This window comes from Eubalaena glacialis, chromosome 19, assembly GCF_028564815.1.
Source record: "Eubalaena glacialis isolate mEubGla1 chromosome 19, mEubGla1.1.hap2.+ XY, whole genome shotgun sequence".
Taxonomy (NCBI): domain Eukaryota; kingdom Metazoa; phylum Chordata; class Mammalia; order Artiodactyla; family Balaenidae; genus Eubalaena; species Eubalaena glacialis.
This window is the reverse complement of record NC_083734.1, coordinates 61,512,088-61,537,446: the sequence shown is the minus strand read 5'-3', so window position 1 is coordinate 61,537,446 and position 25,359 is coordinate 61,512,088. Positions and strand designations below refer to the sequence as shown.

At 39.1% G+C, this 25,359-nt stretch overlaps 1 protein-coding gene across 1 annotated transcript in view; it reads right to left on the bottom strand.

The window, feature by feature from the left end:
- Positions 1-10,442: 10,442 nt before the first annotated feature.
- The window catches only part of ABCA5 (ATP binding cassette subfamily A member 5), a 62,393-nt gene continuing 47,476 nt past the window's right edge, over positions 10,443-25,359 (bottom strand). The window contains exons 27-39 of the mRNA XM_061175504.1: positions 24,203-24,277; positions 23,335-23,426; positions 17,890-18,016; positions 17,470-17,587; positions 17,277-17,368; positions 16,315-16,490; positions 15,863-15,938; positions 15,201-15,295; positions 14,358-14,477; positions 13,113-13,262; positions 12,652-12,731; positions 11,308-11,363; positions 10,443-10,789 (exon numbers count right to left, since the gene is read on the bottom strand). Coding sequence (XP_061031487.1) covers positions 10,682-10,789; positions 11,308-11,363; positions 12,652-12,731; positions 13,113-13,262; positions 14,358-14,477; positions 15,201-15,295; positions 15,863-15,938; positions 16,315-16,490; positions 17,277-17,368; positions 17,470-17,587; positions 17,890-18,016; positions 23,335-23,426; positions 24,203-24,277 — 1,365 coding nt within the window. The 3' untranslated portion in view covers positions 10,443-10,681. The remainder of the gene's footprint in view (positions 10,790-11,307; positions 11,364-12,651; positions 12,732-13,112; positions 13,263-14,357; positions 14,478-15,200; positions 15,296-15,862; positions 15,939-16,314; positions 16,491-17,276; positions 17,369-17,469; positions 17,588-17,889; positions 18,017-23,334; positions 23,427-24,202; positions 24,278-25,359) is intronic.

The following is a 25,359-nucleotide window of genomic DNA, read 5'->3' as shown; positions in this document are numbered from 1 at the left end:
CCGCAGCCCTGGGAGTCCCGCCGGGCGGGGCCCGCGGGCACAAGGCGCCCTCGAGGGTGGGGGTGGGGCGGGGCGGGGCGGCTCGCGGGTCAACCAGAGGTCACGCCCTCCCCGTGACCTCCCCCCGACCCTCGCGGCTGTGCCCTCACAGCTGAAGTTGAAGCGAGTTCACTTCTGTATCACGGTGAATCCCGCCCTCCCCGCAGCGTGATGGAACTCGTTTCTTTGGGTCACTTTTAACGTCTTTCAAGAAAAGTCACATGTTTTGCCCTCCAAGTCTTCCGTGTCTTTTGCAAGATGCGTTCCTACGTTAGCACAGAGTTTCCGTTACTAATGTGATAGGATCTATCTTTTAACATTTTCTAATTAATTGTTGCTTGCCTGGAGGAGCAGGGTTCATTTTGCACGTTAGTTTTGAACTCTGCGGAGCTCTCTTGTTCATTCTGATTGGAAAACTTAGGAATTTTCTAAACCATCCGTTAATCTGCTAGATTGACAGTTTTACGATTTCTGTTTTCTAGCAATTCTCACGATTCTCTGAAGTTGAATTCCCGGGATAAATCCCATTGTTCCTGATGTAGTCTCACCCTCTGACTCTTTTATAATATCCGGTTTCTTTTCACGATGCTGTATTAATTGTATCTTTCGTAGTTGGTATTTCCTTCTACAGTCTCTGCTTCCTCCAAATTGCCTTTTTTTCTCCCTGTTTGCTCATTAATTTTAAAAGCACACAGCTAAGCTGTGCTCAGATTTCTGACCTAGAGAAACTGTGAGTTGATTAATGTACGTTGTTTTAAGATGCATCATCATCCAAATCATCATTTGGGGATGATTCGTTATGCAAAAATGGATAAGGAATACACCAGTTACTTCTGTGTAACTCCCGAAACACTCTAAGCCCTGTAAAGTCAAGACTCTGTATCGTTAACCTCTGTTTCCCCAGCTCCTAACCTAGCCTTTGGCCCAATGTAGGAATTTAAGAACAAAAGAAAACGAATTTAATCATTGACAGACTGACCCACTACAAAGCTTGTGACTGAATTTCAGTCCAACCTGGGGGCCGTTCACTATACCCCAGGCACTCAAACACCTCAGAGTGATGTAAAACTCCTCTACCACGGTAAAAGAATCTTCTGATTATGGATTCTTCACAAATGTGTCTTATATCATTGAAGTGACCGAATGGCATTTAAGTCAGGTAGAGTTAATTTTCAGGAGCCTCCCAGGGGAAGTTGCTAAAAACCCCAGAGGACGGTTTCCTTCTTCAGGCCTTTCGCAACTTTTGTCCAGACCCCTGTGGTTTCGCTTGAATCAGGATCTTCTCAAAGCAGGCAATATGGATGCATTCAAGTCTGAAAATCGCCGCTTTAGCTAATGCTGATTCTCATTTTACTGTGCATTTCACAACCGACCACTGCTGACTGATGATCTTCGGCTGACTTGGCAGGAAGACAAGACCAATGGTGGGACTTCAGCCACCACTGGCCACCTCTGGCGACGTGCACCCCACCTGGGTGTGGGAGTGCGTGAACACCCCCGAGAGGTCTACCTGTCACACATGGGGCTCGTACTAGTGAATTCAGCATTCTGCAAGTATCGCAAGACAGAAGCCAGATGCCATGACAGGGCCAAGTGTCACTTTATGGAAGGAAGGGATGGAGAATATAAGCCCTGAAGTCACACTGCCCGGGTTCAAATCCCAGCTCAGCCACTTAGGAACTTAGGGTCACTGGGTAAATCACTTAACTTCTCTGGACTCAGAGTTTCCAGCTGTAAAGTGGAAGGTGAAAATAAACGTCCTTCTTTCTCGGGGTCGATGTAAGGATTAAATGTGATAGTCAACACCAGCGGTTCTCAGACTTGAGCCGCATCAGGATCACCCGGACGGTTTGTTAAAACACAGATGGCTGGATCCCACTCCTGGAGTTTCTGATTCCGTAGATCTGGGGAGGAGCTGAGAATTCACACGCCTAACAAATCCCCAGCTGATTCTGATGCGTCTGGCAGGGAATCATGAGCCTACAGAAGTGCATAGAACAATGCAACAATGCCCTGCACAGAGTAAGTCCTTGATAAATGTCAGCAGTTACTCTTTCTAAATCTTAGTTGTTATACATTGAGCCTGCTTTAAAAATATTCCAATAAAATGACATTTTTGACTCATCTTGATGCTTTCTCCCGCCTGAAAATTATCATGGACATTCTTAAGTCCTCATTTATGTGGGAAAAAGATAAACTGAGTTTTCTCAAATGTGTGGGTATCACTAGTTTTACTATTTGAAGCAAAATAAGGGGGAGCAGTAAAAATCAGACTGTGATTATATCTTTATTGCCAGTGACACCCTGAGAACTTATTTCTGGAGGTTTTGTGTTACCATCTCTGCCCATCCACCTCCCGATCATCCCGGTTATCAATAACATCTACTTTCGGTATAAGAGCTAACAGAGGATTCCTTGCCTGTCTTTTCGAGAGTCCCTGAAAGGTTTACTTTTTTGTGGCTCCTTAAAGGGACCGAAGGAGAGATTTAACACTGCTGATTTAAAACCCAGCCTCAAGCTCTTGCTACACGCAACTCCAGTCCTTTCTAACCTCTGGCTGTCCTGCAGGGACTTCTCTGGATGGCTCCTCATCACTTGTTCTTTGTTCTGACATTCTGAACGCTGCTGTCTCCTGTTTCCCAAATGAACTAGCACAGGGATGACCCTTCTCTCCGTGGAGTTTAGGCTCCGGCTTCCCAGGCTGACTTGCTGGCTCCAACTTGGGCTCTTCTTGGGCCACGGCTTGCGCTGCCTCCATCCACCCCTTTCTGGATGGGGACGGGGCCCCTGCAGCACAGCCCTCTGCTGCCATCTGGTGGCCAGAGGCTTCCCATTTTGCCGTGTCTTCACGAGGCACTTGCAGCCTGTACCGTGCTGCTTTCACACCTGGCAGGATTGGAAACTGTGCGTCTAACCATCTCTGCGGTGGGACCTTAATTATGAAGTTTGAGATAAAACGTTTTTGAATAAAAAACTCCCTGGCACTGCCACATTTCCAGTGTGAGATTCATTCTCCTCCAGCTCTGAATTTAAACTGTAAGCTGTCATTCTAATTTCTTTTGACTTTCAATTATGCTAAAATGACCGAGACACTTGCAGTGGCTTTTGAATACAATTCAGTCCTCAATTTTATTTGCTCAGCGGTCTGCTGGATAGGCTTTGCGTCTCCTACTGCACGAGAACATCCAGGAAGCCCAAGACAAGATCCTGGGGTTTGCATCTTGCAGTAACAATGTATGTGTTGATTTAAATGACTGTTAAGTCAAATAGAGCCAGTAGGATTTTTTTAAGGTTCTTACCTTGAACTTCAAGATGTAAGCAAAGATATACAGACGTGTGGCTCTGTATAGACAGTTATGTTTATCTCGGGCACACATTTCTAATATTCATAATGAAGGCTTGTAAATAGTGATCCCTGCCCCAAAACGAACAGTCCCAAATTGGGAACCTCATTAAGAAATGGCTTAAGAGGAGCAGATAAATATCTTGACACGTAAGAAGAAGATAGGTCACAAAATAACCAAAAGATAATCCAAGATTAACTCAAAACAGCACTAAGAGAAGCCTTCCAATGTGCACACAATGACCTTCAGAATAAGTTTGCAGACGGATTCTATCAAACTCTGATACAACATCTATATTTTAAAAATCAGAATTTAAAAGATGTGTCTTCTACCTCGATCTGAGTGGACCAGAACCAGGAACCCACCGCCCTCAAGCAGAATATGGAACGTTACCTGTGTATGCAAAAACCACAGAAATGTGTCAAAGATAACTTTTCCACGGAAACCTTTGGTAAATGAATCTATTTTCGACTCAAATCTATGCATTAAATCGGCGTTCTCAAAGAGGGATATTTTCTCCCGAGGGGACATGTGACAAAGCAGGTTATGCCAACTCCCAAGTGTGTCTATTCTGATCATAAATTCAGGGACTGCAGACAGAAAGCCCAGAACGTCGCGGACATGAGAACACTGGGTCTCAAATGTGTTCTCAGAATTTCCTTTCTCTGGATGGGATCCTTGGCTTCCGGCATCGTACCTGAATGTTATCCATTTTACTACTGCTAAGACATCCTGCACTTTTTACGCCACTGTGATTCTCAGCTTAGGAGCCCGTGCCGAAACCAACACTGCTTCAGATGTTTATTTCCTTTACCTACTGGACATCTCCACTCAGACGTCTAACGAGCATCTCAAACTTTAAAACTTATTCCCAATCTTTCCCCCACATCCTTAAACCTGAACTTTCATGCTCTTCATCCCATCTGATGTTAATAGAAGATGAGGTCAAAGAGATAATAACTGAGGACAATTCCACCCTTCCAGTAGCTCAGACAAAAAAAAACTTGGGGCCAGTGACTCTCTTTCCCACAGCGCCATCCTAGCTCTACCTTCAAAACGTTGAGAATCCAACCATTTCTTACCACTTCCTGATTCAACTCATCTTAACCTCTTGTCTAATCAGATGTAGTTGCCTCCTACCAGGTCTTTCTTCCTCCCCCTTCCCCTCCCCATCACTGCATCCCTTTTACGTTCAACACAGCAGCTAAGTTGCTCCTGTTCAAATATATCAGATGATGTCCCTCCTCTACTCAAAACCCTCCCGTGACTTCTGGCCGCACACGAAGTCCACACAGTGTCCATCACAGCCCCAGGGATCTCTCTCTGCGCCCGTCTTTTACTAGTGCCCCCAGCTTGATCGGTCCACTCAAGCCTCACAAGTCCCGTTGCTCTCACACACGCCACACGCTCTGCCTCGGAGCCTTGGCACTTGCCGTCCCTCTGTCTACACTGCTCGCTCACCAGCTCACCGCCTCAGTGTGGTGTTACCATCACTCACCTGCAACATTCACTCCACTCCAACACGCCTTGGCTTCTCTTTTCAGCATCTAATGCATTATGTACATATATATTTCTTAGTAGTTTGTCTCATTCTGCTATATTGAAAGTTCTGTGAGGGCAGAGATTTTTTATTTCAGTTATGTATCCCCAGTGTTCGTAAGTGCTGATTCAAAAGAGGCACGCAATAAAATATTTGTGAGTACACGAATGATACATGAAAAGCAATCTTCGCTTAAACCTTAAAGATTTTGGACACCGTCACAGTTCTCAAGGACTACCTAATGCCTTGGTTTGGGGAAGGTAAATTCTGAAGCATGCATACCTAGTGGTTACAACCACCCTTTTAAAGTTGTATTTCTTTAACCAGCCAAATGAAAGCTAGACTTGCCTATATTTGAAGACCAGAACTTCCATTTTTTAGTTTGTAGGAAGATTTATTCTTCCCTTAAAGAGCAAAACAGCAAGGATGACTTACTTTTTTAGTCTTTACTTCTTACTTTTAAATTTTGAACCATGTTGTGTATATTGCCTATTCATTAAAAATTAAAGCAGGGACTTCCCTGGTGGCTCAGTGGTTAAGAATCCGCCTGCCAATGCAGGGGACACGGGTTTGAGTCCTGGTCTGGGAAGATCCCACATGCCGTGGAGCAACTAAGCCCATGCGCCACAACTATTGAGCCTGAGCTCTAGAGCCCGCGAGCCACAACTACTGAAGCCCACACTCCTAGAGCCCGTGCTCCGCAACAAGAGAAGCCGCTGCAATGAGAAGCCCGCGCACCGCAACGAAGAGTGGCCCCCGCTCGCCGCAACTAGAGAAAAGCCCGCACGCAGCAACGAAGACCCAACCCAGCCAAAAATAAATAAATTTATAAACAAAAAAAAAATTAAAGCAAAAATGCCTTTAAACATTAAGAAATATAGTTGACATTAGAATTAAGGGTTTATCAATTTGTAAAGCTGGACCAAGAACACTTTTGATCTCATTCAGTCACAGACTTGATTTCACATACTTTTGATGTGTTTGGATGTAGTCAATGGAAAACAAGTATCAATTACATAATAATTACTTAATAATGTCAATAGTATAATGTGGCCAAAGAAATTACGAGCCAATACATAAACAAGAGAATTAGCATTCAATATCTTTTCCTACAATTATGTGACAATAAGAATTAGATAATGTGAGGCAGAACAATAATGATATCACACTGTTAATAACATGACTACAGTATTGTGGTTAATGAGACATAGAAGAATTACAAATAAAAAGGGAAATAAAATTGCAACCCAGGTGAGGGATTCATTTAGCCAGTCTTCAACTAAGAAGGTTACACTATAGTTACAACACAGAACTTGGAAAATCCTATTACCACGAATTTAGATGCAACCTGACAATAAAACTTAAGTGATATCTTGTCTTAGGAAAAAGCACTGGGTTGCAAAAACCTGAAACTGTTAAGTCACAGCTAGAAGTTCAAAAAGTCAAAGCTTGAACATAAAAAAGCAGTCACCTGAACAGTTGCCAGCTTACTCTTTGAGGGCAGATCCAGGTTTTATGCTTATGTTATTAGCATTTACTATAATTATGCCCTTGAGCAGTTCCAGGCTTTACCTGGGGAACCTCACCAGCATCACCCACCTCTTAGTCTCAAGTTATCAAGAGGTGAACTTCGGTGACCTGAGATGGCCCTTTTATTGGCAACTGTTGTGACCCTGGGAAGGTCTGTGTGTAGACATGGGATGAATTGGGAGATTGGGATTGACATATATACACTACCATGTGTAAAACAGATAGCGAGTGGGAACCTGCTGTAGAGCACAGGGAGGTCAGCTCGGTGCTCTGTGACGACCTAGATGGGTGGGATAGGGGGGTGTGGAGGTGGGAGGGAGGTCCAAGAGGGAGGGGATATATGTATACATATAGCTGGTTCATATGGTTGTACAGCAGAAACTAACACAACATTGTAAAGCAATTATACTCCAATAAAAAAAAAAAGAAATTACTTTAAATTACTGATTTTTTGGAATTCTGTATTTATGCAAGTGTGGTAGCAAGCTTTCTAATCATGTAGTTTTGTGTATGCTATTTTTAAGGTGCTTAAAATTATTAATTTGCTTAATCTGATGAATTAGATTTGCAAGAGCTGCTTTAGGTACTTGAGAAAAATTGGTTCATTAAATTTAAAATCTTATCTAAGTGTTAAGAGAATCAATTTATTCAAATATTCTAAGGAAAATGATAAATATGTATTAAATATTTGGGAATAAGTTAATATGTTAAATGTAATAAAATGTAAGTAAAAATGATTGCTTTGTATTTTCACAAAATAGATTTGAAATAAAAAGATCTACAAGAATATCTAGTTTAAGATTAAAATATGAATGTGAATTAAAACACAAGTAACTGTCAATGTTCCTCCTTGAACATTCTTGTAAACACCCGACAGATACTAAAAATAAATTACTAACAATTCTAGTGCCAGGTTTTTTCTTCATTTTTAATATGAGACACTCATTATTCGTTTATCGACACTAAATAACAAAGAATCCATTTCATACAAAATGAAGGGTTGTCTTAAGTTTTCAGTTCTTAAAGCTTATTACTAATAACATAATCATATTTATTTTTCTTAAATGGTAGCATAGAGAATTACTTACATATAACACATTATGAATGAAAAATAAGTAAACTTTTACCTTATAAGAATAGCTGATATAAAAATTTTTCACCTGAGAATAGATTCTTTCATTTTGTGTAACATGTTCTTTCAGGAAAGAAAATGAAAAATCAATGTTAGCAATATTAAAAATACATGAGGGGTAAGCATTTCTATTTTTAAAAAATTAATGTGTATTTATGTTACATAAAAATACAGCATGAGTTTTCCTCAAATTCAGAGCACATTTAGAAGAAAATGTTGTGTGACCAACAGAATAAAAGCATGACAACACTTACCCTAAATAGAATTGTGCCCCAATAAAATAGTGTTACTACCACTAACAAAGCAACTGTCATATTATATTATATTAAAGTACATAAGTATGTAACCTCCTCCTACTAGACTGTAAGATCTTACACGGCCAAAGTGGATAGTTACTGTTCTATCCAAAGAACCCACTGCTTGAAACTTGATCACTAAGATGTCTGTTGAATAAAATTACTCTAAAAACATTTTAATGATAAAAATATTGGTTTTAGATAGTTTGGGCCAATTTAAAGGAATAAAAGGCTTAAAAGAAAACCCACAGCCTTTTACTGAGAACAAACTGGAAGAAAGATTAAGAGCTCACAAAGAGAAATGTAAAGGACGCTCATCATCGTGTTTTTCAGGCCTCGTTCCTAACGCTGCAGACAGACGTTCGCATTATTAGTCACGAACCACGGTCGCTCCGTGAAGTCCAGGTGTTCACTTTTAAGATTTGATTGTGGGTGGAAAATATAAGGCAGGTAATGCGGCTTTTTCTAATTTTTCCAAATATATGTATTTATATTTATTTGTATTGGTACAGAAAAAAAGTTTTGAGATTATAATTTAAGACATTTTGACCTGTACACTGTCAATAAAGATAAATTTCATATTTGACCTGCTGTGTCCTCTTCTTCCCACCCCACTTACCCTTGTTTTCCTAAGTAGTAGTTAAATTATACTTCTGAATAGAAAAAATTCTCTTACTGTGAAAAAATGGGAACAGAACAGTCCTACATTTTAATTTTAATTAAATTAAAATAATCTAATTCATGACCAAAATATATTCACTCTAAGTATGTAAAAACTTTAAAAAAAAGTCCTTTTTAAAAAAAATGCTTACAAGAGCACAATAATAGTAAAGTAACTGAATGAACTTAATAGATAGGAAACATGATTATGACTGGTCAGCAGAGCTACAAAAACACCCCCCCAAAGAGAAACCCTGGGTATTTACATGAATATTAGACACTAAAAGATATCTCTTTACGGCACTGGTTAGCAATGACTTGCTTAGAAAATACAATGTGCTATTTACTAATTTATCTACAAAGGTAAAGATTTTCTTTCCAAGGTTTCCTGACTTGTCTTCATCGTGTAGTACTACAGTTTAAAAGCTACAACTTTTACTAAAGATGGAAAAGCGAGATTCTCAGGTGAAGACCCAAAAGGTAGGTATCATGAGGCAAGTGCCTTGATAATAAAAGATTAAACATACTAGGCCAACTGAATCCTACGAGGGGAAGTAACTTCGCTGTGGGTTGTGGAATCCGACCAGAGGCTGTAAAACAGCTCATTTAGATTAGTTAGAAGACAGACCTCTGAGACGGCAGGTAACGTGCCTGCAGTGTTAGCAATGTGGCCAAAGCGACAGAGGAAGATGCCAGTCAGGTACCTTGTACCGAGGCTGAGAAAGGTGCACTACTGTACGTCAGCTGCTAGAGCCTAAAAGCACAGCTGTCTTATTACACGGGACAGCGAAAACTTAAGTTTCACCTGCGTTAGTTAGTAGCTTCATTAAAGGGTGTGGATCTTTAGAGTAGCTCAGTACCAAATCCTGCTGTGGCTGCTGTTCTTTAAGACTCTTCGTAACGCAATAAACACATGCCTAATATATTTGTTTTCACAAAGTTAATAACTTTCACTCGTCTGGTTGAAATATAATGTCCACTAGTAGGATTTATATTATAGTATACCTATAGTCCACACGTGGGATCTACAAGGAAATATTTCTAAGACTATCTTAACCATAATCTTACTTCAACTCTGTCAGAGAGTGAAATTCTGGTTTCTTATTAAAGAGAATTATGTATAGTTTACTTATCCTTAATTTAACGCCCAAAAGCTTATTTACATTCCACCACGTTCCAAAGTGAATCTGAGATGAGTAACTAAATAAGTCTACACGGTGATATAGTTAAAGCTCTATAAAGGAGAGTGATATTCAAATAATACAGTTTATTTCTAGAATAAAAGAAAATGTGTCCTTTGGAAGGAAGATGACAAAAAAATTTCTATCTTCCACGAGGGGTGGAGGAGAAGGTATGGCTTAATTCTTGTAGCTCTAGATGTCTGTCATTCTAGCCACAAACAGTCAAAGAATCAGACTATTACATAATAAGATTCTACACATAGTCTTCCACAATAATGGAAACACCTCTGAATTTTACCGTAAGCAAAAGAACTGTAACAAGAGCACCGCACCTGAGTTACTTATGTCTAAAATCACCTAACAGAACAAGGTCTCGTTTCAGTTATTCTGGCTCATGAGTGCCACCCAGTGAATGTCACTTCCTGCAGACCTCTAAGTGCACTGAGACTGTCCAGTGTTCGGGTTTTTAGGACGCCAACTTCCATTCAGTTTCTTTTAGAAATTAAAAAGGAGAAGCAAACTTTTGCTTTATGTCTCTGCTCTATGTGTTATTTATGTATTCGTTTTTTATTTAGATTGGAGTATTACATACTTATGTAACAAGATGGTATAAACTTAAAAGATAACTGTTCAAAATAAAATGATTCTATCACTATTGCTTCAAATCATAAAATCACAAGCACTGTTTCTGAAAAGTGAAAAAGTACGTATTCAACTTCACATACAGACTACAGTGCAGTATACTTCAGATACAAACGTGCAGTTTCACTGCATTATACACAAGGTTTATTTGAAGAAAAGCAAAACACACAACCAACAGCATTTCAATTAACGAAGTCAGGAAAATCCCACGTGCTTTCACGGTTCTCCAATTACCGTTCAAGCAATAAACGTTTAAACCAAAGTTAAAATAAAGTGAAAAAGAAAGAAATGCAGTAAACAGACTGAGTAACACAAATTCAAAATACTACTCTGTCTTCCTGTGTTCTCTGCCACCAAAGTGTGCTGTTCGGAGTACCACAAGTGTTGTCTTCTTCCTCTTGTTCTTTAGTGAGTTCTACAAAAACCTACATGAAAATAAATAAATGCATACAATATTCTGTTGTGAAATTACCTTACAAAAATTTTAACTAAATCAGCAATGGCATAAGGCTATACCTAGTTACATTAACCATTCAAGTATCAAGAGATACACTGCCATTATTTAAACAGAATCATCTCCACTAATCCCACAAAGAGATGAATGTTACTTTAGAGGATTAATAATTATTTGTTTTTTGATTCATATATTAAAGTAGCGTCATAAAAAAATTTATAAATATTTAAGCAATGTAATTTCAGATGTGCTCATCTGAAATACCACCCGTCATGACTCATTTTCTTCAAACTGAAGGAAAATTACTGAGCTATTCAAAATAAGCAGATGGAGAACCTCAAGTTGTTTAAAATTTACAAAGTTTAGGAATATTCTATAGCGATTGGTCTCTGGCTCACAATCTCCTTCCCTGTCCAATATATACCTAAACAGTTAGATACTGGACACTTTCTTCTACAGAAGAACTTTTAAAATTTAACTTTATAGTACCTGTTCCAATGTCGCTTGAGAAAAGCTGTATTCTTCAATGGCAAAAGTATGTTTAGCTGTTAACATATAAAAATAATATTTCACGTATTAATATTTTTAAGTAATAAAATGGCAATAACTTCTGAGTGGTAACAATCTGTTTTTTGTTGTTGTTGTTGTTTTAATCTCTATAATCAACTCACTTCAATGTAAAGCTGCCAATACAGGTCACTTTCCTCTATCCGCTTCCTTTCTCTCCCAGCCGCCCGATTCTCTACGGCCCTAAGCGCAACGTATCTCATGGGACGGCCTTGCCTTATACACCTGTTCCAAGCAGCTCCTCTTTCCCTCCTTTCTTCTTCTTCCTCATTTTACTCCTGTTTTCATGTTTCTTTTGCTCCTGCTCTCTCTCTCCCATCCCCCAGTCCCAGTACAGTCCATTCTGGACTTCTTACACTAGATTCTGGATATTATTGGTCATGTGTCCATATGCTTTTCTATATTTATTTTAGGTCCGTTTGCATTCTGTTCCCATATCAAATTTCTGGTTTTCTATTCATTCCTTTAATTCTCCCTAATTACTTCAAATGTTCTCTTTAATCATGAAGAAAACACTAGGAGGGAATTCCCTGGTGGTCCAGTGGTTAGGACTCTGTGCTCTCACTGTGGAGGGCACGGGTTCAATCCCTGGTCAGGGAACTAAGATCCCACAAGCCGCGAGGCGCAGCCAAAAAGACAAAAAAAGTATATTTAATGAAGGAACACTTTTTTTTTCTTTTAAAAAGAAAGCACCAGGAAGTTTCATAGTTTACAAATGCCGTAAAATAACCTGTACATGAATACGTGCCCCATCCAGGAGACTGCCTCTCTCTGCTGGTGAGGTATCTTTATCCCACCTAACATTTACTTTTAAAATGCCAAGATCCAATAAACTTCTTTAAAGTTTAGATTTAGGAATGCCTACCCTCTTGCACTATGAATTCTCCTCTCCCTTCTCTGCCTGCCACTGGAGTCTTGCTACCATTGCTACCTCTCTGGTCTAATATAAAGTAAGGATTCACGAAATTCAGTGCTCTCACTTCTGGACTGAACTAGTGAGGGCTAATTAGGATGAACTTTCTCAGAGATGCAACGTGAAAAACCGCGGTGATGTCCAGAGTGAAAGGTTTACACTGCAATACAGTTAATCTACAAAATCCCCAGCGTATGAGTTATTTACCTACAGTTTAGATTAAATTAGTAAAAGGTCATCTTCTTACTTACCATAGTTTCTACAGTAAACTTGAGTCCCAACTTCTAAACTTTTTAATAAAATTCTTTAATAATTCGAAAGCTACCTCACAATGTTTTTCAAATATTACTTACCTTCTTCCAGCTTAGAAAAAGATTGTGAAAGGGACTGAACATCTTCCTTAGGAATTTTATAAGCCAAAATAGAAGAAAAACTGAAAGCAAAGATAAAATACAGGTAAATTCAAAATAACTGCTATGCATTCTGAAGCTAAAGTTCAACATTTTGAAAGTTCAAAATATAACTTATTTTGATACTTATTTAGATAAAAAGTATTTTAAATCTTAAAATATTTCCATGCACAATAAAATAACTCTCTCATTACTCCTGGATAAGAACTTTAAAAACTTTAAATACTATTACATGTTGAAAGATCTAACATTAAAAATAAGTTAGCTTCATAAAACTCCATTCATCAAACTACATTAGTCCAATATTGGTTATACTACATTTTTTCATTAATCCTTAATACAATAACCAATTTTTATGATTATTGCTGTACAAAGAAATGTAACTAAATTTTTAAAATCTTTACCTTTCCTGACGGCTTGCATTTGGGAAAATATGCTGAATTTCTCTTTGAAGACGGTCTACTTCTAGGTTTTCTATCCACTCCTTTAATTTGATTTCCAAAAAGTATCCTTTTCCAAATTTACTCTTTAGATGTTGGACTGTCCCAATACATCTGTAGTAATTTTTAAAAGGAAGTACAGATATAAGATAACCTGACAGTTTTGAAGATAATTTCTCACTTAAGAATGCTTTAAATAAAATTCCTACGTTGGAATACTTGTCAATTTATATAAAAGTTGCAAATATAAGAGATAATACAGAGTCTTCATATACCTCTCCCCCAATTTCAGTTTCCCTAATACTGTCATCTTGTATTACCATGACACATTTGTCAAAATTAAGAAACCAACACTGGTATATTATTACTGAGTTTATTGCCTTTACTTGGACTTCACTGGTTTCTCCACTAATGTCTTCCTTCTGCCCCAGGATCCACCCAGGATCCCACTGTGCCGTGTGGTCACACCTCCTCAGTCTCCACTGCTCGGGGACAGTTTCTTATTCTATCCTTCTTGGTCTTGGTCATGACTTGGACAGTTTTGAGAACTGTTTTTGTAGAATGTCCCTCAATTTGGGGTAGTCTGATGTTCTTCTCATGATTAGACTGGGGTGTGGGTTTTTGGAGCAAAGAACACAGAGCTGAAGTACTTTCTCATCACGTCTCAGGGGGCATGTGATGACCACGTGGCCCTGCCTGGTTAGGGTGGTATGTGTCCCATTTCTCTGCTGTAAAGTTACTATCCACCCCTTCCCATACTTTAGGATACAGACTGGCTAAGTCCAGACGATACTTGGGAGATACGACACAATCTGGCATCTTTCTGTAAAGAGATGTGTCTCTACTCCCACATTTATTTACTTACTCCATCGCTTACCTATATGAGTATGAACTCGTATATTTATTTTATACGCTGGGTTACAATCCCATACAATGCCTACCAATTTTTAAAAATAGCAAATATCATGCCTGAAAATAACACTCTCAGTTGTTGAATAATTAAGCCAATTCCAAATGCAGAGTGGGTGGCCAATTTTTGGAAAAAATTAACATATTTCCAAGTGATTCTACAGAAAGCTGACAAAACAAGGCAGCATTTTTTAACATTTAAGCTAATGTGTATTATTATAAGTTTCTGAAATGACGGCGTTCAAAATCCAGATGCGTGCCCCGCCCTGCGCCCCTACCCCCTCCGCGGCAAACAGCCACCTTAGCCGCCCAGACACCAGGATAGCCACTCGGTCACAGACGGCCTCCACCTCCTCCATGCAATGAGTGGCCAGGATAGCTGCCCGCGTTTTGTTGTTAAACGCAGCTCTAATTGCGCTCCTACAAAATATAAATAAAACGAAAAGAAGGGAAGGTGGCACCTGAACGTTCATGAAAATACCTGAGTTTTAAAAATCCAACTATTTGGTTAATTTAAATTTATCAAATATCATTGCTATAATTAGTATATTCTGCCCAACTGTGATTCTTCTATCCCAACTCATTTTACCTTATTTTTGAAAGCTTGTCAAATGGAAAGAAAGTTCACGATTTCAAGCGTTTCTATGCGTTAAAAGTATGCTAACCAACCGATTACAGAAACCGATGGCTTTTCATGTTACAACAAAAATAGCCACAGAATCACAGGGAAACCTTAACATGCATCTGAATCAAACCTCACATTTTATAGACGTGGAAATCTAGGCTCAAAGAGTTGGTCAAACAATTATGAGTACCTAGAAAGAGAGTTCCAATGGACATTTAAGACAATACTTTATGAGATGTTTACTTACATATGTTACTTTATACAGGAAAAAAAACCTTTAAAAAACTATTCAGACAACAGTACTCTCATTTTTGCCCTGGCACACATAATATACTGTTAACAGCTGATGAAAAATATGACCAGGTTTAAAAAGTTTAAGGGGATCTCGAGAAATTTTTAATTATGATTTTTCCTTTTGTGCAGGATTTTTAATCGATACGTGTATGTAACTAACATGAAACCACTCGTGATGATGCTACAGCACAACGGGTCTCAAGCGTCCCTGACGTCATACTTACCACATGTGCTGTTTGGCTTTAGGGTCCATACCTGTGGATGGTTCGTCTAGCAGAGTAACGGGAGGGTTCCCCAGCATACTCAGAGCAAAACACAGCTGGATGGAAAGAAAACGGAGTGCGGGGAGGCTATAAGAAACTCTATCAGGTGGACCTAGAGACTGTCATACAGAGTGAAGTAAGTCAGAAAGAGAAAAACAAATACCGTATGCTAACACATATATACAGAATCGAAAAAAAAAAGAAAAAAAAAAGGTTCTGAAGAACGTAGGGGCAGGACAGGACAGGAATACAGATGCAGACGTAGAGAATGGACTTGAGGACACGGGGAGGGGGAAGGGTAAGCTGGGATGAAGTGAGAGAGTGGCATGGACTTATATACACTACCAAATGTAAAACAGACAGCTAGCAGGAAGCAGCCGCATAGCACAGGGAGGTCAGCTCGGTGCTTTGTGACCACCTAGAGGGGTGGGATAAGGAGGGTGGGAGGGAGACGCAAGAGGGAGGGGATATGGGGATATATGTATATGTATAACTGATTCACTTTGTTATAATACAGATGTTAAAAAAAATAAAAAATAGAATGTGAAAAAAGAAAAGAAGAAAAAAAAAGAAACTCTACCAGCCACCAGACTATACACACACTTGTCATTTAATAAAAGTACCTTTCGCTTGATTCCTGCAGGTAGTTTCTTTACCGTTTTCTGGAGATGTTCTTTTAAATCAAGTGCATTTGTTATTCTGCAAAATACACAATACAAAATGAGTGCACCATGATGCACATAAATACAAATATAAAGTGATCACTGACACTGTTTTTTTCCTAGAACAATTACTCTGTTGAAGCTCACTTGAAATAAATTAATATCTTGATTAAAAGGTTCACTTTAAAATAGGTTTCATGACATTTATAGGTACATTCATTCTGTATTTATAAATAAAAATGTTTCCTTTTCATTTTCATGGCTGTCATAATTTGGTAAAGAATATATGAAAAATTAATGATCTTCTTCTATGAAAATTATGATCCACGGAAATGCCTGTTATGAAATTTTAAAGCCGTGGCATGTAAACCTTTCTCCAGGTAACAAAAGGGTTCTAGAGACAATTATTTTACCGAATTATGACCTCGTTCATGTCACTGGCACTCATTCCTTTCACAGCTCCATAAATTTCAAAATGTTCCTGTAATGTAATCTCTGGCCACAGTGGGTTTATCTGAGGACAGTAGCCCATACACTTTACGGAATCATCATCTCCAGCTGGGTCTGAAGAATAGTCTCCTAGAAATACCTGCAGAAATATAAACCGAGTGTAATGACTATTTTTGCTTAACTTACATCGTAAAGGAAGTGCCAAGTGGGTTAATTCAAACTCCTTCCAAACTCCTGACTTCCTAAAGTCAGGGTCACAGCAGGTCAGATTCTCACCCCTTTCTGATGAAGAAACAACACACATGGCTGCGTCAGAGATGAGTGACATGGCCAGAAAAGGTGGCCAAGGATGCAGGGCTGGGTGGGAAGGCAAGGTCCGTTTTAACCAGGAGGATCAGGGGGCCCCACGGAAAGGTGATTTTTGAGCCAAGGGAACAAGTGAATTTGATCATCTGGTTTTCTATGGGTAAGGAATAGCCAACATAAGGGATACGTAAGGTAAAAGGAAAAGAGTAAAGTGTGCCTGGCATTTTCCAGCAAAGCAATGAGCCAGCGTGGCTGGTGTGAAGGAAGCAGGTTCCTGTAATCAAAGGCTAGCTGACGGCAAGGTCAAGATTAGCTCCTCTATTTCCTGAAGTTAATACAACGGGCTTCTATTAAGTCAGTGGACAAATCACCCATGCTTGTAATCAGCATAAAAGCAGAAATACTGTACCTGTGTGTGTTCTGCATGTGTGTATGCAAATTTGACTATGTACGTTATTCTCACAGATAAGCAAAAAGATCATAATTTGATCAAGCTATCCTAAAAAATTAATACTAAAAACATGAAATTTGAGCATCAACATCCCATTTGTCACTAAGAAATTTATTTTAATTAAAAATATAAATCATATTCAATATATCCCACACCGTTATACCATACCTGGCCTGAAGTTGGTTCTATATCACCAACCAGAATATTAATAATCGTGCTTTTGCCTGCACCATTTGGACCCAATAGTCCCAAGATCTCTCCTAAAGGAATTAAAAGAAAAATTGTCATATGTAAATCAAACTAAAAAATGAAAATTACTCTTCCAGAAAAGTTATTCAAGAAAAAATAATTAAATACCAGCCTTTTTTCACACAGAAGGAGACATATTTATTTGCCACTTTCTTTATTTTTCTTGTAAGAAAAAAATCTTTCTTGTCTTCATATTCTTTATGCAAATTGTTGACCATAATGGCTGGCTTCTAATAAGGGAAATAGGATTTAAAAAAAGAGTTATAAATCAGATATCCATCGTTCAATGAAAGGCCGTACACAGCTCATGGCCATATCGTAAGAACTGTATTTGCTAATAAGGGGTACTGCATAGATAACTGTCCATTTATGACGGGAATAATGGCTTGTTCAAAAGAAAGTGGACATATTTTTTCAAAGACAGGCTTCTTGGTGATCGATTCATATAAAGGGACAATTTTTGAGGCTAACCCTGTGCAGAGGGGCTGCTCACCGCTCATCGCACGCGGCTCAGCAAGAGAGACTGAGTTACCTCCTCGTGGCGCTGGCAGCTCAGCAATTCTTTGACCTTCACCCTTTCAGCTCTGACATCTTCATCTTCATCCTCATTGTTTGGTGGTTCCGGAAACTTCCTACTTTTGGACTTTGTTGTAAGGGTCCTGAAAGTATAAACAGATTTTCAAATAATTAAAATGGTAAGAAATTGAAGCACTACATAGAGAAAAGACTGAAAAAAATATAGCAACATGTGCTCTGTTATCGGAGATCAGTTATCTCTTAAAGGTAGAAATTACAGAGCTATTTTTCACTCACTGACATCATTTGGATGATATTATCTAAATTCATTCATTTATTCAACAATTATTTATAACCAGTATATGTCAAGCACTAGTTCACAGAAAGATAAAAAAGATTAAAAAAAAAACAACACAGGCCCTGCTCTCAAAGAATTTACGTCTTGGGTGTACATGAGATGACCCAGGCAGCATGGACAGAGAGGCTGAAGTCAGCATCTGTAGCAACACCATAAAGGTGGGCAGAGGAAAGAGTGCTTCCAAAGGAAATTCTGAAGTACTATTAAGAGAGATAAAGAGGCAAATAGAAGTTGACATTATGGGGAAAAAAAAAGAAAGAAAGAGGAGAAAAGTTTCAGGGAAGAAGTCAGTCACATTTAAGGCTGTAGATCAGTTAAAGAGGGTGAGCCTACTTTACCAGACAGAGAGGAGCCATTAGTTACCTTACCGCAAACAGGAGCAGTCAAGAGGTGAGGGCAGGAGCCAGATGGCAGGAGTTAGGGAGTGAATGGGATGTGAGAAAGGAGGTGACAAACTGGAGGTGGAAGCTTTCTGGCTATAAAAGGAAAGAGACTGTCTTTTCTCCATTGTATATTCTTGCCTCCTTTATCAAAGATAAGGTGACCATATGTGCGTGGGTTTATCTCTGGGCTTTCTATCCTGTTCCATTGATCTACATTTGTGTTTTTGTGCCAGTACCGTACTGTCTTGATTACTGTAGCTTCGTAGTATAGTCTGAAGTCCGGGAGACTGATTCCTCCAGCTCCGTTTTTCTTTCTCAAGATTGCTTTGGCTATTCGGGGTCTTTTGTGTGTCCATTCAAATTGTGAAATTTTTTGTTCTAGTTCTGTGAAAAATGTCAGTGGTAGTTTGATAGGGGTTGCATTGAATCTGTAGATTGCTTTGGGTAGTAGAGTCATTTTCACAATGTTGATTCTTCCAATCCAAGAACATGGTATATCTCTCCATCTCTTTGCATCATCTTTAATTTCTTTCATCAGTGTCTTATGATTTTCTGCATACAGGTCTTTTGTCTCCTTAGGTAGGTTTATTCCTAGGTATTTTATTCTTTTTGTTGCAATGGTAAATGGGAGTGTTTTCTTAATTTCACTTTCAAATTTTTCATCATTAGTGTATAGGAATGCAAGAGATTTCTGTGCATTAATTTTGTATCCTGCTACTTTACCAAATTCATTGATTAGCTCTAGTAGTTTTCCAGTAGCGTCTTTAGGATTCTCTATGCATAGTATCATGTCATCTGCAAAGAGTGACAGCTTAACTTCTTCTTTTCCAATTTGGATTCCTTTTATTTCTTTTTCTTCTCTGATCGCTGTGGCTAAAACTTCCAAAACTATGTTGAATAATAGTGGTGAGAGTGGGCAACCTTGTCTTGTTCCTGATCTTAGTGGAAATGGTTTCAGTTTTTCACCATTGAGGATGATGTTGGCTGTGGGTTTGTCATATATGGCCTTTATTATGTTGAGGTAAGTTCCCTCTATGCCTACTTTCTGGAGGGTTTTTATCATAAATGGGTGTTGAATTTTGTCAAAAGCTTTTTCTGCATCTATCGAGATGATCATATGGTTTTTCTCCTTCAATTTATTAATACGGTGTATCACATTGATTGATTTGCGTATATTGAATGATCCTTGCATTCCTGGGATAAACCCCACTTGATCATGGTGTATGATCCTTTTAATGTGCTGTTGGATTCTGTCTGCTAGCATTTTGTTGAGGATTTTTGCATCTATGTTCATCAGTGATATTGGTCTGTAGTTTTCTTTTTTTGTGACATCTTTGTCTGGTTTTGGTATCAGGGTGATGGTGGCCTCGTAAAATGAGTTTGGGAGTGTTTTTCCCATATACAATGGAGAAAAGACAGCCTCTTCAATAAGTGGTGCTGGGAAAACTGGACAGCTACATGTAAAAGAATGAAATTAGAACACTCCCTAACATCATACACAAAAATAAACTCAAAATGGATTAAAGACCTAAATGTAAGGCCAGACACTATCAAACTCTTAGAGGAAAACATCGGCAGAACACTCTATGACATAAATCACAGCAAGATCCTTTTTGACCCACCTCCTAGAGAAAGGGAAATAAAAACAAAAATAAACAAATGGGACCTAATGAAACTTAAAAGCTTTTGCACAGCAAAGGAAACCATAAACAAGACCAAAAGACAACCCTCAGAATGGGAGAAAATATTTGCAAATGAAGCAACTGACAAAGGATTAATCTCCAAAATTTACAAGCAGCTCATGCAGCTCAATATCAAAAAAACAAACAACCCAATCCAAAAATGGGCAGAAGACCTAAACAGACATTTCTCCAAAGAAGATATACAGATTGCCAACAAACACATGAAAGAATGCTCAACATCATTAATCATTAGAGAAATGCAAATCAAAACTACAATGCGATATCATCTCACACCGGTCAGAATGGCCATCATCAAAAAATCTACAAACAACAAATGCTGGAGAGGGTGTGGAGAAAAGGGAACCCTCACACACTGTTGGTGGGAATGTAAATTGATACAGCCACTATGGAGAACAGCATGGAGGTACCTTAAAAAACTAAAAATAGAACTATCATACGACCCAGCAATCCCACTACTGGGCATATACCCTGAGAAAACCATAATGCAAAGAGAGTCATGTACCACAATGTTCATTGCAGCTCTATTTACAATAGCCAGGACATGGAAGCAACCTAAGTGTCCATCGACAGAAGAATGGATAAAGAAGATGTGGCACATATATACAATGGAATATTACTCAGCCATAAAAAGAAACGAAATTCAGTTTTTTGTAGAGAGGTGGATGGACCTAGAGTCTGTCATACAGAGTGGAGTAAGTCAGAAAGAGAAAAACAAATACCATATGCTACCACATATATATGGAATCTAAAAAAAAGAAAATGTCATGAAGAACCTAGGGGCAAGACGGGAATAAAGACGCAGACCTACTAGAGAATGGACTTGAGGACACGGGGAGGGGGAAGGGTAAGCTGGCACAAAGTGAGAGAGTGGTAGTGTATATATGGACATATATACACTACCAAATGTAAAATAGATAGCTAGTGGGAAGCAGTCGCATAGCACAGGGAGATCAGCTCGGTGCTTTGTGACCAGTTAGAAGGGTGGGATAGGGAGGGAGGGAGGGAGGGAGGGAGACGCAAGAGGGAAGAGATATGGGGATATATGTATATGTATAACTGATTCCCTTTGTTATAAAGCAGAAACTAACACACCGTTGTAAAGCAATTATACTCCAATAAAAACGTTAAAAAAATAAAAAATATACGTATGATCAAAAAAAAAAAAAAGGAAACAAGGGATAAGAGCCAGAGAGGGACTCAGGTTTCAATGTGATTGATGAGTTCTGACATGTATTACTTTGTTTTATATGGGAGGAAGGCGACCTCCTCCCAAAGGGAAATATACCCTAATAAGATCCAAAAGGGAAAGACACAGAAAGAGAGAGCTGACTGAGCAACATCTTTAAGCAGACAGAACACAGGAAGACTTGGATAACAAGGGGGACACCTTCCTCTGGGGCTGGGAAAAAGCAAAAGTGACGAAAGATGTGGACAAGTGTGTACACATTTTATAATTTATAATCAGGTGCTTCTGTTTCCTGAGACAGATGACAAGATCATCCACTGAGAAGTAAGAAGTGAGGTGAGCTGAGGTGACTCAGAATCTGAGGGATAGAAAGAAGGCCTGCGAGAACTACGGAAAAGAAAAAGATAGGAAGGTGCTGAGTAGGTAAAGGCGTAGGGTTGCCAAACAGCGTTACAACAGAGCTGAGTGTCTATGGGATGAGTACGTGGCATCATCAGTGGCTCTGATGCAAACAGAGCGTGAAGTGGAACAGAGACGAAAGTCACTGGCTTGGAGAAAATCAGAAGCTGAGGGGTTACGGTGTTGGAAGGGTTATCCGTGTGGATGCTGAAATCTCCCCCAAAACGAGAGCAGGAATAAAGGCAAAGACGCAGAAGGAGAGCCAGAAACTCTGCCTCAATGGATGAGAGGCGGGCCCAGTGGCTAGTGAATAACCACTACACATTTACCAATACTTTCCAGTTTTCTCCAGAATGTGAATATTCAGCAAATAAACAAATACGTGAGAAATATAAAAAAGAAATTCAGAACCAATTTAGTACCAATGGCCATATTTCAAGAAATAACTCTTCTTCAAATTTAAAACATCCTTTGAAAAAAAATGCACAGACTTGGAGAAAATATTTTAAAATATATCTGATAAGAGATTTGTATCCAGAATATATTAAAAAAACTCAAAATTCAATCATATAAAGACAACCCAATTTTTTAAATGGGCAAAGGATTCAGACTGGCATATCTCCGAAGTCGATATAAAAATGAACAATAAGCACATGAAAAGACACTCCACATCATGAATCATCAGGGAAGTGCAAATAAAAACCACAATGAGACACTAATGTGCACCCACGAGAATAGCTAAAATCAAAAAGACAGTAACACACATGGGAAACAACGTGAAGAAAACAGAACCCTCATCCACTCCTAGGAGTAAAATGGTGCAGTCACTGTGGAAAACAGTCTGGCCGTTCTTGAAAAGGTTAAACATAAAGCTACCACAATGACTCATCAATTCCACTCCTAGGTATCCTCCCCAGAGAAATGAAAATATATGTCCACACAAATACTTGCACTCAAACGTGCATCGTAGCATGACTCACAATAGCCAAAAAGTGGCAACAGCTCAAATGCCAATCAACCGATAGATAGATCAAGTGTGGTATATCCATACCATGTAATATTACTCAGCAAAAACAAACAAACAAAAAGGTAATGAGGTACTGCTACATGCTACAACGTGGATGAACTTCCAGAACATTATGCCCAAGTAAAAGAAGCCAGACAAGAAAAGACCCCATCTTGCATAATTCCATTTAAATGAATGTGTAAAATACGCAGATCTATGGAGACAGAAGGTAGATTAGTGGTTACACAGGGCTGAGGGCCAGCTGAGGTGGGAAGGATGTGACCAGCGGACACAATGTTTCTTTTTGGGGGTGATGGAAATGACCTACAATCAGATTATGGTGATGGCTGCACAACTCTGTCAATATACTAAAAAAAAAAAACATTAAAATTTTAAAAAATTAAACCTGAAATTAAAAAAACTGACCTGAAAAAGGGATCCTTTCTTAATGATCTGCCTCCATATTTTTTCTCGCAGTACTGCAAGAGGAAAATCCACAGCACACACTGCAGGTAAGGCTAAAAGAAAAACAGGTTACAGCTCGTGACTGAATCATTTGGGGTTCTTTTTTTCCCCTGTGTACCAACAGAACCAAAACCACATACATCAGGTTCCTTACCATCACCGAAAAAATTCATCACAATTTTTTTTTGCATGTCATACAATGAGTTAAGAATAAATGTTAATGGACATATATACACTACCAAATGTAAAATAGATAGCTAGTGGGAAGCAGCTGCATAGCACAGGGAGATCAGCTTGTTGCTTTGTGTCCACCTAGAGGGGTGGGATAGGGAGGGTGGGAAGGAGACGCAAGAGGGAGGAGATATGGGGATATACATATACATATAGCTGATTCATTCTGTTATACAGCAGAAACTAACTCGACATTGTAAAGCAATTATACTCCAATAAAGATGTTGAAAAAAAAAAAAAAGAATAAATGTTAATACAAACCAAGGTAGATTTTTTAGTAAAATGATCCTTCACATACTTTTCTACCTCTGTAAAGTTCATCTGTTGTCAGCTTCATAAATTATAATTTCAAAACAGCTTTGTTTTTGTTTCTATGGAAGCCAGAATTATCATTAAATAGTATTAATGACATGAAAAAAACAAGTACATTAAAGTCGATGTATTCAGTAAGTGAAATGCACATTAGCTAGCATTAACTAACACACTTGACTTCTTATGCACCTTCATTTTTATGCGACAGGATAAAAACTAAAAAGAGAGTTAAAATCACATGACCAAACCACTCATAAGGTAACATGCTAACACAGTTATTTCTTACCGATATAACAGCCACCAAAAGACTATCCCATGGGTTGTAGGTGTCCTCTTCTTTTTGAATATTCTTCCAAGAAATCTAAGACAAAAATTTTTGAAAATTTATATGTGGCTGTGATACTGTGATATAATGAAATGTGGTCTTTGACCACAGTTCCTAGCCCAGAACTTCTAAAACCCTTGGAATTTCCTGAGTGACAGAGGGGATAGGAGTGTCTCGCGCTGTATAAAACAAGCCCCTCTCAACCTCAGCTGAGTCTACGCTAACGAGGGGACTCTCAGAGGAGGATGGAGGCTGACTGACAGAGGACCAGCCAGACTAGAGAGCTGGAACTTCCCGCCCCAGGTGCCACCACCAGAGAGGGGAGAAGAGCGCGGAGACTGATTAGCTCATCTTGCCCAAGTCATGGGACCTCCACAAAGCCTCTAACACGGGGCTCAGAGAGCATGCTCACGCTGGGAGGACGGCTCACTCCCTTCAGGAGCTCTGCCCTTGGGACCCTTCTGGACCCTGCCCTGCGGCCCTCTCCACCTGGCTGTTTATTTGTGCATCCGTCACAATACGCCGGGAAGAGTAAACCAAGTGCTTCCCCGAGTTCTGGGAGCCAGTTCTAGAGCAAAGTACTGACCCCCAAGAAGGGGTCCAAGTCAGACAGAACGTGGGTGGCCTGGGGACCCACGACCCGTGACTGGAATCTGAAGCGGGGGGCCACCTGCGGGACTGTCCCCTGAACCCGTGGGGTCTGCGCTAACTCTGGTCAGTGTCAGAACTGCTGAATGTCAGGCAAAACCCACACGTTTGGTGTTGGAAGCGCTGTGCGCAGAGGAACCAATTTTCTTCTAGCTGCAACGTGTAGAAACGTTCAGATTAAAATGAAAAAAATGCATTTAACAGCAAACATGTCTTCTCTATAAATTAGCTAGCTGTTAATATTTATAGCCATGTTTTGTAGTTAGATTAAAATCTTCCTCACACCAAAATACGCCTATCAGAGCAGGTATAAATTAAATTATAAACTTAAGCCAAAAAAAGGGAAGGGAGAGGGGTAAGGAGGTGTGTCAGTAGAATTAATCAGCAATCGTCCTAAATTAATAATTCATCACTTAATTTTTTTTCTAACCACAGAAATTGTTTTCAATTAACCAGGCTTAATAAAATTA